This window comes from Gopherus flavomarginatus, chromosome 3 (genome assembly GCF_025201925.1).
Source record: "Gopherus flavomarginatus isolate rGopFla2 chromosome 3, rGopFla2.mat.asm, whole genome shotgun sequence".
NCBI lineage: Eukaryota > Metazoa > Chordata > Testudines > Testudinidae > Gopherus > Gopherus flavomarginatus.
In genome coordinates, this window is record NC_066619.1 from 28,421,436 (window position 1) to 28,435,528 (window position 14,093).

General features: G+C 37.3%; 1 protein-coding gene across 3 annotated transcripts in view; it reads right to left on the reverse strand.

The window, feature by feature from the left end:
- Positions 1–264: 264 nt before the first annotated feature.
- Positions 265–14,093, reverse strand: part of RICTOR (RPTOR independent companion of MTOR complex 2) — a 178,028-nt gene continuing 164,199 nt past the window's right edge. For all 3 annotated transcript variants that reach the window (XM_050946855.1, XM_050946854.1, XM_050946856.1), the window contains 4 exons: positions 8,891–9,049; positions 6,801–6,924; positions 5,709–5,847; positions 265–5,112 (listed from right to left, as the gene is read on the reverse strand). In XM_050946855.1, coding sequence (XP_050802812.1) covers positions 5,038–5,112; positions 5,709–5,847; positions 6,801–6,924; positions 8,891–9,049 — 497 coding nt within the window. In that variant the 3' untranslated portion in view covers positions 265–5,037. The remainder of the gene's footprint in view (positions 5,113–5,708; positions 5,848–6,800; positions 6,925–8,890; positions 9,050–14,093) is intronic.

Sequence of the window (14,093 nt, forward strand, 5' to 3'; positions counted from 1 at the left end):
TGGTGAAAACTGTTTGAATGTTTTTCAAAATTCAAAAATCATGTATGAAAATTTGTAATTTAAGTGATAAAAATTAAAGTTGATTAAAATTAAAATATTTTTTGGAAAATGGGAATTTTTCTTCAAATGGGCATTTGACAAATTTTCATTTGAAAAATTTAAGTTGGCTCTAATTATATTTCATAACTCAAATACATTATGTAATAGGAAAATTCCAACTCATTTCTAGTGCTTAGAGGTAGTTAAGACACCAGGACAACTGTAAGTAGTTTAAGCATTTTATTAACAATGCATCCCTTTGATAAGATTATACTTCAGGAGGCTTTTAATGCCCATGGACATGAACTGTACGCACTATACAAAAACCAAAAAACACAAAAAAAGATCAAGGTGGGCAAAGCCATGTTGAGACAAGCCTCTGTTTAAATTATACACAGCTCAATGAAATATTCTTACGGAAAATATATAAATACTTTTTTCTTTCTATGTTACAGGTATACAATATAAATCAGATTTCAATGTCTGTTCAGTGACCTACAAACACTAGAACCTCCAAATATGTAGCAGCGTATTACTAAATAATAATAAAAAAAGTAAAGAAACCACATGGGGCAGGGAAAATAAGTCTTGAGATTTCAACAATCCCTTCCCTCTTCAGAAAGACTAATTTACATCATCTCTTATAATGCAGTTTTAGGGATACTGACAGCCAATATTGGAACATTTTTTCAACTACATCTACAAAATGTCTGCCTTTTCCCCCTAAGACATTGCATTTTGTGCTAAAACAATCTATTCAGTGGCAAAATGGCAAGTTACACTTTTTTGGCATAAATTACATTTCTCAAATTAAATAGTGTATTTTACAAAGCAAGTCAAGCAAAATGTGCAATTTCTGCATGCTGTGGCATTGCTATCCGCCTATTTTACAAAAATAGTCCAAAGAAAATCCACATTCTTTAATGAACATAAAAATCTGTTGTGAATAAAAATATCTAGGAAATCAGAACATGGAGCTAATAATCAAACAAATCAAAGAAACAAAAGGCTACCTTTTCCACTTCCTACCAAGGGGAAAACTAACACGGTTTCTAACATGTTCCCAAAGGTATTTCAAAAATTTAGGATTTTACTTTCCGTACTATTATACCTTTAAATAAGCACAGAGTGGTATAAGTGAATGTAACTGAAAAAGATTACAGAACCTTTTCAGCTGCCTCCACAGCGAAGCACAACTTGTTAGAACCTTCTGTGTAAGAGCAGCAAGGGCATGGGTAGAGGGCTAGAGGAGACATTTCCAAACTTAATCTAAACTTCTTCCATGAAGAAGGATTCCTCATCATGAACGTACATTCATTTTACAATGTTACATAAATTTGCCCAGATCTAGAAAAGCAACTATGAATTGCAGTGCAGACTGAAGTGGAAGCATCTGAAAAATTTTACCGCTCATTACTCATAATTCATTCTCTAAATGTTTTAGAACTATTTCTAGAATAATTATTTCTCTTCCTTATACTACTATCATAGCTGTTACTGTTTTTTGTTCAACTCTCTCTCACCACAAATTAGATTCACATTCAAGCTCACTGCATATGTTTTTAAGAATAATGATAAAATATATGAATGATTTCTCACTGCTGCCTGGTACATTAAGATGTATATAAATGAAACTTACTTCTGAGTGTTTCAACCCAATCCCCAAGTCATTTCCCCACCTCCAAAAATCTCTAGACAAGTAAGCTTTTATGGTGTAAACTATTGAATACTTTGTCATTTTAGTGTGTCATAAAAAAACAGAAGACATCTGTAGGTAAATATTTAAGATCAGATTAAACAGGGAAATTCGTTGATAAGCACTTTTCTGTTTCTCACATACTTTATGTCCAATGGCCAAAATTACTGAATGTGCACACCTAGGCAAAGGTAAGTGATGATCTTTTGCAACCCTCCTTGAAATCAGAGAGCTAGGAGTGTTTAACACCTTTGAAAACTGGACCTCTAATCTAGATGCCTACATATGGCTTTAGGTGTTTAACTTCAGGGACCCTCCTCTGAAAATTGTGGCCATACTGTAATATTTATTCATTCAGGAGTTCTATGTCACAGCAAATGTAACTCTTGGAAGTATACTTAGAATGCAAATACTGTAAATGAATGCTATAGGGTTTAGCAGGTGTTCAACATCACAAATCTTTAGGTTTGGAAAGATACAGAGTGAGCAGAGTCTGTCAGCTTCTTGTGTCTCCTTCTAAAATGGGGTGGGGGTAAGCATAGGGATTTTCAATTAGGGTTAAAATGAGCTGCATTTTACAATTCTTATTTTTTTCTCTTTATGTAAATATATCTAAATGATATTAAAGGAGCAGAATAAATGCTCTTAAATTAGGAACTTTGCAAAAGGATATTTTGAAAATTCACTCTAAAATTCGAAATTCACAGCTTATAACTAATGCAAATGTCACAAATTACTCCAAATCATACAGTACCTCTTCATTTGTCAATTAACATTAAAAATTAGTGTGAACTAAATGTAAGTTAATTCTAGAAATGCCATATCTATGAAGCTTACAGTACTGACATTACATTTATTATGCATATTTTGTTGAAATTTACTAACATTGATATAGATACTTGAAAAATTATTCTTCTGCTACCATTGAGATCAACCCTTAAGTTTTCAGCAGTTTCTATACGTTAACTTCTTGGTGTAATGATTCCCCACATAATTGTGTACTTCAGAATACATAAGCATTCAAGGGCGGAGGATCCAGACCTGGCGGTAAACAGAGGAGTTAACAGAGTAGCATCAATTTTTAAAAGTATATTGAAATCTTCATTTGCTTACTTTTTGTTTATTGCGACACCTTTCTAATGTTCTTTCTATACTGTCGATAAAAATGGTGAAAGTTTTGTTTTTTTAAATAAAGGTGGATAAATGGTTTACATTGCCTTAACTGCAGAAAAATAAACAGATTTATTTGATTTAACACCATCTAGAGTTATTAAAACAAAGAGTTCATACTCTATCCTAACTGAGGTAGTGTTGGAAACTACTGTATAACATATGCTAATCCCATTTTTGGTGGGAATACTACATCATTTGCTTTGGAGTTTATATCACTATTTCTTATATTGTGGTTATTTTGGTTTTGCAGAAATGTTTATTCTTAAGACCAGAGAAGTCCAAATAACTATTGTTGGGTAATGTTTTCTATTATTGAATATATTTCATAGACACGTTATACTGTTATTGGTGTCATTGATGGTAAGAGTTAAAGCGGTTTCCTTCTGCTCTTTCCTTCAATGGGGATCTCATGAAAAGATGAAAAACTCAGGGAACTAAATTTTACTGTGAGAGGAGCAGTTTGTAGCCCTGCAATTGCTTTGCTGTCAGGTGTGGCATGCAGTGCACTCAGTGAAATGAATTCTGCAAAGCAATGTTAGGCAACAAGATGATATTGCTTTGTCCCCAAAATGAATTTCCAATACGATCAAATTAATTCTACATTAGGAACTGTCTTTTGCTCTTATTAGCTCAAAGGGCTATCTATGGAAATCTCCAATAGCACATTAATTAATAAGGTAACATGAGGGTTATGAAATATTGGGATAAATTTAACCTATCTTCATCTAAACTATCTAATCTGACACTTTAATTATAAAAAAGGTAAAAGTGACTGGGTTAAAAAGGTGTTCTATCTAGTACAGTCCAGCTGAATGATTCACATATCAAAACCCGGCTTTCTAATGAAGATGGCCATGCTACTGTATATACAAATTTGCATATATTTGTATTTAATTCTTGTAAAGGCTTCCAAATCTCTCTAAATACATAGAAGTTTTTTTTGTTTTTGTTTTTTAGGTTGTACTCAATTTATCAGCTTCACTAACAACATCATGAAGGCAGTTATTGTACCCATTTATCGGTCATTGTATCAAGTAAGTTGCGCAAAAGATCTAAAGAACACCAATATAAAATTAAAGTACTGCTCTTTCAAAATTTGGTACTTAAGGCTTTTCACTACAATTATTAGCATTATCCGGTGATCAGTCAGACATATTAAAATTAAAGCAAACGTTTGTTTTAGAAAAATGTTTCCCATGGAATGTGGAAATTACCTACTACCATGCATTTTACCAAAAAAGCAACAATGATCAAATGTTTTCTAGTCTAGCTGATACAGTATTCACCTCATCTGATACAAATCATGCTTGTTAAAGATTTTCATTTAAGAATATGACCAATGTTGACAATACATGAGTATGAATATAGAAATCCTAAACACCACATGCATAATGTACAGGGAAAAAAATTTCAAAAATGATTTGTTGTTTTTTAAATCAGAAACTGTAGTGAAAATCCTTAACCAATTTAGATGACAAGTTGTATGTAATTGCCACAAAACTGGAGAGAGTGCTAATAAAATAACTCTTGCAACTATAGTAACATTAAAATAACTTATAAGAAAACCCCAGATTCATGGAGGCTTTTCTTTCTATCTGAGGTTATGAACCCCTCAAGTAGTGTTACAAACATTAGGAAAACTAACATAGAAGGCCCAGCGTTAGTCCCTTGGTGTCCATGGTTACAGTATGCCCCACTGTCGGCAGTGGGATATACTCTTGTGTACCCTGACTCCTGGTGTCCAGGGGTTAATAAGCAAGGCATCATTCTGCTTATCTGGAACAGAATTTGAAGTCAACCATTTAAAAGAGGTCTCTGCACACTGTCGTATATTGTTTAACTGTCATATTAAAAATGAAATGAAAACCTGTGCAGGTGTTCAGTGCTTGTTTCTTGCATATGTTGGTAATTATTATTATTAAAACTATGGTAATGAGTTACAATTCTTCAAGGGCTCAGAGGGCTGGGGCAGTGATTTTTGTTGAGAAAAGTCTTCAGTTCATTCTTCATGTACCAGTAATTTCTGGAACTGTCTAGGAGATGGTGCTCCTATCTTTGCTGTCCAGTCAATCAGAAGTTGTCTGAGGCTTTCAGCAAGTCCATATATCATGCACTGTACAAAACTGAGGTCAGGATTCAGCTGATGTGTCAATTACTGGTTGTTTTGGTGGTGTTGCTAGAACCGCCTCTGCTTCTTCATGCATCTAAAGGGCAAAGCAGACGCAGTATTAACTTACAAGTGTTCTACCATGTCCACATCATATAACCACAAAATTGGCATGAGTGCTCACTTCATTTAGTAAATGATGAAACCTGAATCCAATTGGTGCATCTTTTGAAGTTAATACTGTGAAGAACTGAGAAATATCTATTATTTTTTATGAATAATGTGCATGCCTCTGTGTGTTGATGATGGGTTACTTACCATGGAGGGAATGCCAAATATAGGTAAGAGACTAGAAGAATAGGTCTCTCTTTAAATCTCTGTCTTAGAGTGCTGGCAAGTAAATCATACTTTGTTTTGAAGAAACTTCTCTTGAGTTACTGCATACTAAACAGGGGCTCCTGAAAGGAAACCCTTGTCAAGACCACTGAGGCTTATTAGGTATCATGACTGGAAACCAGGGGATGTAACCCATAGACCCAGTCACATAGTAGCTGGATCACAGGGTCCTACGCAAAGAGAAGTAGAGGCATGAACCTGTCACTTGAAAAAAGTACATACAGGGGACGACAAAAGGGTCTCAGAAGGGGCAGTTTACCCAAGGATCATGACAAATAAATCTTCACTTCTACTTACTTGTAAAAACTGTACATCTTGAAATAGCTCCTGAATGAACCTTCGAGATGGCAGTCGAAATGTGCAGTGTGCTAGCAAGGAGGACACCTCAGAGTAAAGGCAGATGTCATCAAATGCTTGGGGGAATTTCTCTTTAATGCTAATTATTTAGGAAAAGAAAGCTATTTTAATATACTCACATGTAACCATCATAATATATATTTTTTTAAACTGTTCAGATAAATGTTGGTCATAATGGTTAACAAAACTTCTCTCTTCAGCGACAGAAATTGAGAATTTTTGATTTGTTCAGCCACAATAAATCAACTCATGTAAGAAGAGAAGCACTTAATCCAAAAGATCTACAGGGATTATTATTATTATGCTGTTTGGGCACAAGCATTTCTCAATGTGTTACATTAGCTAATATTTTGTATCCAACCAGAGGAAATTTAGATTAAATGAAGTTCTATACAAGTATACGAATAAAAATCTCAAATTGGAAAGCACTATTCAAGTCCTTAGGCTAGATTTTATTTTAAAGTGAACAGCACAGCATAGTAGTTTACAACCAAAATAGTACAGTATATAATTAAAAGCAACAAGCACTCATTGCATGTAGTGAAGCATTAAGAAAATTCATACAGTAAGGACTTTAAGCAGTGAAACTTTTTTTTAAATGTACAAAACCATTGCATATCAGATGCACAAAATATCATAATAGTTAAAGGACTATTATGAAAGAAAATGAGACAGAGAAAACAAGTAGATATTAATTTAAGGTTTAATAATAAATCTTAGAATGCAAGTCCTTAAAATCTGTCATCCTTCAATCTGTCCTTAACTCCCACCAGTATACATAGGCATGACCGAATTCCTACAAAAAAGTACAACCATACATAAAAAATGTGTGTAGCAAAACTGAGCCCTAATTTTGGATTCACTTAGTTGAGACATTATGCCAACCCATCTCTACAGACTTATGACAAAATCAGTTTTGATGCTTTTTAAAGCCAGGAGTAAAACATGAAAAAAATATTACAGTTATTATTTTACAAGATATCTACACTGAATGTTGGTAAAAACTGTAGCTGAAGGACACATTTTACTTACGTTAGGAGTCCAGTTTCATGGCCTTTTGTTCCTACTGAACTACTCAAATTGATTACTAAGCGTAAGACTTCTTTTCGCAGCAGTATTCGGCACACTGGTGTATCATCTGGAATTGACTTTACTCCTTAGGAAAATAAATTCCACAGTATGAATTTCAATCAGGACCCTCTTTCATTGTGTTAAATAAAAATGTCATGTACTATACAGCTGAACCATGCTAATTCATAAAAATTGCTGCATCTTGTGAATCACCAAGACACATACACAAGCTAAAATATGCAAAGCCAACAAAAACATCACTAAATATATTTTGTTTATTTATTTTACCACAACAGGAATTTAGTTTTAACTAGTTAGATTACAGCTTCTTAAGTATACTAGTAAATATTGTGCAATATATTTTACAACAACTAAGTCTTAAAGATGTAACACCCAACTACATTTCTGTCCCTGCTGTGGCACTGGCAGACCAGGTGCCAGCTCTAAACCAGTCTGTTTCACCTGTGTGTTAGTATGGATAACATGGGTGCTGGACATATAACAAAGTGTTTAGTTTCTTTGAAAAGCTTAAATATTACCTTTATAGCATGCATGTGATAAAGGTACTGTAAATGAGATTACTACATGCAGTAATCTCACTCACACCACCTTTATCACTTGCTATAAAGGTAATATTTAAGTTTTTGCTTTGTAACCACAAAAATATGTTTGCTCTGACACTGTATCGTCTCCTGCCCATCAGGAAGGGCCATCCAAACTAAATGGGCCATTGTGGAACATCAGTATACAAAGACTTTGTTAACTGCCCCTCACACCATGAATGGGCTAACTGAAAAAGGGCTCAAGCTGATGGGATGAATTCTGGAAGAAGGAAATAAAAATAGCTGACAAGAAAATTTTTCATCTCTTTTGCTATTTGGAGTCTCACAGGGTCAGAGCCATGAAACAGAAGCAGAGATCCACAAGGTCAACCTACGATAGCCCTAAAAGACATTCAGAGCTAACATTACAACAACTCTATCACCTACAGGAACCACAGGCTAACTCATTTGTGTATATATGCTTGCCTGCTTTAACCTTATAACAGCTCGCTCATTTCTTTTTCCTTAATAAATCTTTAGTTAGTTTATTACTGGACTGGCTGCAAGTGTTGCTTTTGGTGAGAGGTTTAAGGTACAAAGTGACCTGGGGTAAGTGACTTGTCTCTTGGGACTGGATGCAATCGGAATCTTGTGTGACCTTTGGTGCACAGCAACCAACTATCACTAAGTCCAGCTTGCCGGGGTGGCAAGAAAGATAGGAATACCCAAGTGGACTACATCACTCTAAGAGTTCACATTTGTTACTGGGTTGGTGAATTCCAATTATAGAACACACAACCAGTCTGGGATCTGGTGCTTGACACTCTGCCCTGAGGTTGGCATTCGTGGTTGTGAACTATTCCACAGCATGACACTTCCCACTATATTTTTGCTCAGAATTGGGTTGGAGATCTGCCTTTGTATGTGAATTATAAGCTGTTTGGGTTAGCAAGGTTCTACTTTATATGTAATTACAATAATTCAAATTATTACAAGCCAATGAGGAATTATATTCAAAGATCAAATGTCTTCCCTAATATTTTAAAAGAACTCCAAACTATAAAAAGCTCAACATTTATCAGTTTATAACTAGGTTTAAATATAGTCCCCTATTCTATTTATAAGGTCCAAAATATGGAATAGAATGTTCTTAAGAGTCCTATACAAACAACTTTAAAGATTATTTTCAGTCTGCTAACACTAGGCTGGAAAAATAAGATGATTAATTTGATTTAAACTGAGGTACAGAGAAGTTTAATTGACCTGCCAAAAGGCCACACTGAGTAAATGTTAGAGCCAGGAATAGAACTCAGGTCACCTGACACTCAGTTTTGGTGCTTTTTCATGCTACCTTCCTGACAGTGACAGAAAAGCACCTAAATAGTTTTTAAAAACCCACTCCTGCTCTATTACAGTAAATGCAAACAAAATTGTCTTCTAAAATATTTAAGTATAAGAAAGACAATACTTAAAAAATGAATTAATACTTTTATAAGGTTGCATGCTTACCTAGTACAAGATCTGCACTCTTGGTACTACTAGCTGAACCATGGGATACTGCATCACTACATCCTGAAATCCCAGAAAACTTTGAGGAATGAGAAACCACATCCAAGTGATTATGTATGGTCTGCCCACACCAATCAGAATATGGAATGTCAGGAAAATCTGAAAAAAAAAATATTGCCTATTTCAACTAAAAAAGTATTGAAAACATACAAGTATGCATTTCAAGGGAGAAGAAAGCAAATTGCAATGTTTAGTCCACAAGATATTGATGCATTAGAAATAGTAACTGTCAGCATACAATTTGGCATCTTTTTAAAAGCCTGATGTTGAACCATGGACAAAACTGTATCAGTATTCCTGAAGTTATCTATGACATTTCTCTTAAGGTCTATATGTTTATGAATCAGCATTTGTTAAAATGAAAAATCAAACTGAAGCACTGACAGATGCTTCAAAGACTATCAGGATGATGACTTCCAACTCAATCTAAATGTTGGAAAACTAGCAGGCACAATAAAGCATTATTTATTATTATTGTTACTAATAGTAGTAGTAATATTAGTGTTACATTAGCATCTAGAAACCCAAACTGAGATATAAGCCCCACTGCACTAGTGTTGTTCCTACACATGGTGAGTAATCACTTTTGCCCTGAAGATTTTACAGTCTAAACAGGCTGAAGAGGCTGTGAAATTTCTTATCCTATAATTTCCTTTCTTCTAGGGGTGTTTCCAACAATTCTGATATATATGAACTAGAGCCCCTTTGTCAACTCTTGCTAGTCAAAACTTATTATATGGCTTGCCACCAGATGACTCATTCCAAAATGGAGTAAAAGTTCTTAGAATACAATTAGTAACAATAACTTCAATAGCAAATCAGTAAACTATATACAGTAGGAAAACCGGTTCATAAACTGTAGTTTTAAAAATTAAATGTTGTTCCTTGGCTAAGTATCAGAGGGCTAGCCGTGTTAGTCTGGATCTGTAAAAACAGCAAAGAATCCTGTGGCACCTTATAGACTAACAGACAATTTGGAGCATGAGCTTTCGTGAATGAATACCCACTTCGTCAGATGCATGTAGTGGAAATTTCCAGGGGCAGGTATATATATGCAGGCAAGCTAGAGATAATGAGGTTAGTTCAATCAGGGAGGATGAGGCCCTGTTCTAGCAGTTGAGGTGTGAAAACCAAGGGAGGAGAAACTGGTTTTGTAATTGGCAAGCCATTCACAGTCTTTGTTTAATCCCGAGCTGATGGTGTCAAATTTGCAGATGAACTGAAGCTCAGCAGTTTCTCTTTGACTTTCCTTGGCTAAGGCACCATCCAGGGTAGAATTGTGGTAGACCCTGGTAGCAGACCCTGGTAGCAGAAATCAAATGATTCGGTAACAAATGCTCATTCTGCAGCCCAGCGTTCCCCACACTTCTGAAATGCATAGGAAGTAGTGAAGGATAAAAAAGTAGAATGAGATGGCAGAGGAGAGGAGGGAAAGAAACTGTATGCCTCTACCATTCATAACGTGATCTGTCCGGCAAGAGGTAGTTAGGATACCCTGAGCCCTTGGCACTTCAGATTAAAAGGAGATTAACAGGTAGCCTGGTGGTTTTATCAATTCAGTGATCTCTGTATAGATCTTTAGTGCTCTCTGAACATCCAGATTATACCCAAGCTTTTCTACAGAATACTGTGGCTTTGGACAGAATGACAGGAGGTTGTCTTCTTGTGAGGCATGGAAAGCTGAGTTCGCCTTTGGCAAGAAAGATTCTGAGGTCCTAACACCACCTTCGTCCTGGAATACACAATGAGGTTCCTGCACAGATAAAGCTGAAAACTCTGAGTTATTTGTGAATAGCATAACTCAAGTTGATGTAGGTTACATCTACTTACCGCAGGGTCCACACTACCCGATGTCGATGGACGTCGTTCTCCCATTGACTCTCCTTACTCTTCTCAATCTAGTGGAGTACAGGAGTTAATGGGAGAGCAATCTACGGTCGATTTAGCAGGTCTTCACTAGACCTGCTAATCTGACCACTGATGCATTGATCACTGTGTGTCAATCTCCCAGTAAGTGTAGACAAGCCCTCAGACTCATCCTGAAAATGTGATCATGACCAAGAAACAGGTTTGGATGAACAGGCAGAATGGTGTGACCAATGGCTCCAACGAGTGGTGCTTTCAGCACCTGCAGTGGGGCCCGTTTAGGAAAGACTGGTCTGACCACAAGTCTAGCCACTCTGACATCTCTGAAAAATCTGCATACTTGAAGACTCTCTGACAAGGAATCTGTATGTAAGATGCTACTCATGGTCAACACCTGGCATGATATGGTGTTGGGCTCAAATCCCTTGCCCACACTGTTCTCAGGAAAGTCAGAATAGCTGGGATACCAAGGTCCATGGGATTTTTGTTGTTTTTTAGACACTATGCACTAAACCTTGTCCAGATGGAAGAACAGGCACTTAGCATTAAAGTCTACTTGGAGGAGACTAGAGTGACAATCACTTTGGACGATAGAGAGTGATTAATGCTTCTCTGTCAATAGCCAAGCTGTTAGTTGTAGATGGTCTGAGCCTAGATTGAGGCGAAGACCTTGGTGAAGTATATCTGGTCTCACTGGTCCATACAATGCAGCTTCCAAGGCCAAGTCTGCGATATCTAAAAACTCTCATCTCCTCAGCCAGTGTGAAGCTGAGCTATCACTTTTGCTTCTTCTTGCCTTATCTTCTGAATCACTGTCCCTAAAAATGTGAAAGGTGTGAACGCATAAAGCAGGCCTTGTGGCCATCGGTGTTAAAAAGAATCCACTTGGAGGGACCTGCTTCTCTGGTATAGTTCTTTGGCAGCTTTCTGTTCTTGTGACTAGCAAACAAGTCAACTGCTGAAGGCCATATTCCTGTGGTATCAGGCTGAAGACTTTCTAATTCAGATATCATTCTGAGTTGACTGCACATCAAACCATCTAGTTTACCTTCTGGTTCAGTTCTCCCTTTGTTTGCTTGTATTATATATGTACTGCTCTTATGGAAAATAAGTTCTTCTCAGCCCATTCCATTATCTCTATTGTTTCTGCAGATAAAGTTGAGCTCTAAATTTCCCCATGGCTGTTGATACATGTGACAGTGGTAGTGCTGTCCAATTAGACTGAAATGTGGCTGCTCTTGAAGTGGCTCTGGAGCCTTTTTTGGACTAGCTTGACAGTGCTGAGGTCTAAGGGGTAGATGCTTTGATTCCTTTCTATGGAGTTTAAGTACTTTGTGCTTGTTCTGTATCCCACCTGTGCTGATCACACCATCAGGATGGCATCTGTTGTGAGTACCCATGGGTGGGTCTGGAAGACATGTTGGAAGACGCTTAGACATTTTTTGGGACTGTCCATCTAAGGGAGTACAGTATCTAGCTTGGAACCAGCACTTGATCCTGCATATATGTTTTGGTGAATGGTTCCATACTTTCATGAGAAACACCTGGATACATCTGATATGGGATCTTCTCCATGGAGTGATTACTATACATGAAATCACAAGGCCCAGTAACTGTAGAAATTGAGCTATGGACAGCCTTGTGTTTCTTACCACTACATATGAGGTTCTGGATTTTCTGGAATCTGTCCAGGGATGGGCAGACCCTTGCCACATAGATAGCAAAGTCCATCCACAGCTGAACTATCCTTGTGAAAAGGACCAGGGAACTCTGCCTGGTGTTTATCATGAAACTGTGCTTGAAGTTATATTGTCTGGATTGTGGCACAGTTTGCTGCTACTTTGGCTCGAATTCTGATCAAAATGTCATCAAGAAAGGGATACAGGTGAGTGCCCTGAGACCCAAGTCTGCCAATGACCATCACCAGCATCTTGGGAAAGACCCTGGTGGACAATGAAAAACGAACTAGCAGAGTTGTGTACTTTTAATGGGTTATGCCGTACACAAATCTCAGTAGGTGGTGGTAGCATGGATATATATGGGTGCATCGATATGCATCTTCTAGGTCCATTGAAGCAAGAAAGACTGCCTGGGACAGGGATGCTATCATCAAAGCTAGGGTCTCCATCCAGAATCTACCTATCTTCATTTGTTGAGTAGAAATAACTAGGACGACTCTGATGGTACACTTTTGGATGATTAAGAATATGATGTGTAGCCATAAGAACCTTTCTTCTGAGGCTACTTTTTCTCTTGCTCCTACGTCCAGGATTTTATTTAGCACAAGCTCACATTTGATGTGGCTGTATGAGATGGGGGATTACATGAAGAAAGGATGGGATGGGGAACTTTATTCGGGGCATAACATCAACTTACTACCTCTCATCCACTTCTGTGGTTGATAAGAGACCATTCTCCTGAGAAATGAGAAATTCTGCTTCCTAGATTCAAATATGAACAGAGGCACATTTATTTGCTCATTGCCATAATGAGCCCTCAGAGAGGCTGCTGCCATCTCTGATTTTGCTGCCTGATCCATGACTACAGGGCTTTCCTGAATGAACCTGCTGTCCTCTCCTTAGGTAGTTTTGTGAGGAGAATGGACAGAGTATTTCTGTTACTGGGCTTGTATAACCTCATCAAGGCAGTATGTGCGGGAAAGCGAAGGACTATTTTGGTTTAGAAGTGTTGTCTGCCACAGTCTAACCAACTTTTTCCCCAAACAGTTGAGAGACTGTGAATTTGGATGACTACAGGATTTGTTTGAAGTGGGCATCTGCAATCTGGGGCACAGCCATACAGGGTGCCTGCCTGCTGAGCTGGATGCTGTGACTCTGACTGAGAATCTCATTGCATCAATTGGGGGCCATCTGTGACAGAAGCTGTTGCTAGAGATATTTTCTTAATGGTAGACTGGCAATCAGGATGTCTGTCTCTTCCTTGGCATTATGGTCAATCCAGCCAGGACACTGTAGTTCTTGTGATGCATGTAATGGCCATGGACATTCTGAGGGTGGCCAAGGAAACCTCAAAATCCCTTGGTGGCTTCCATCTTTCTACCAGTTGCATCTTTGGGAAAGAAATCCCATTCGAATGGGATCATTATATCTTTTGCCATAGATGCCACTGCAGCACTGACCTTTGATATTTTTGTGATGGCGTTTTTAACCTAGGTTCTATAAATTGCAAGAGCCAACTCAAAGTCCCCCTAAGCCAACAGCTCATTGGGCTGACACAGCTAAGGCATGTGCATACCTACTTATATAAAGCTTACCCT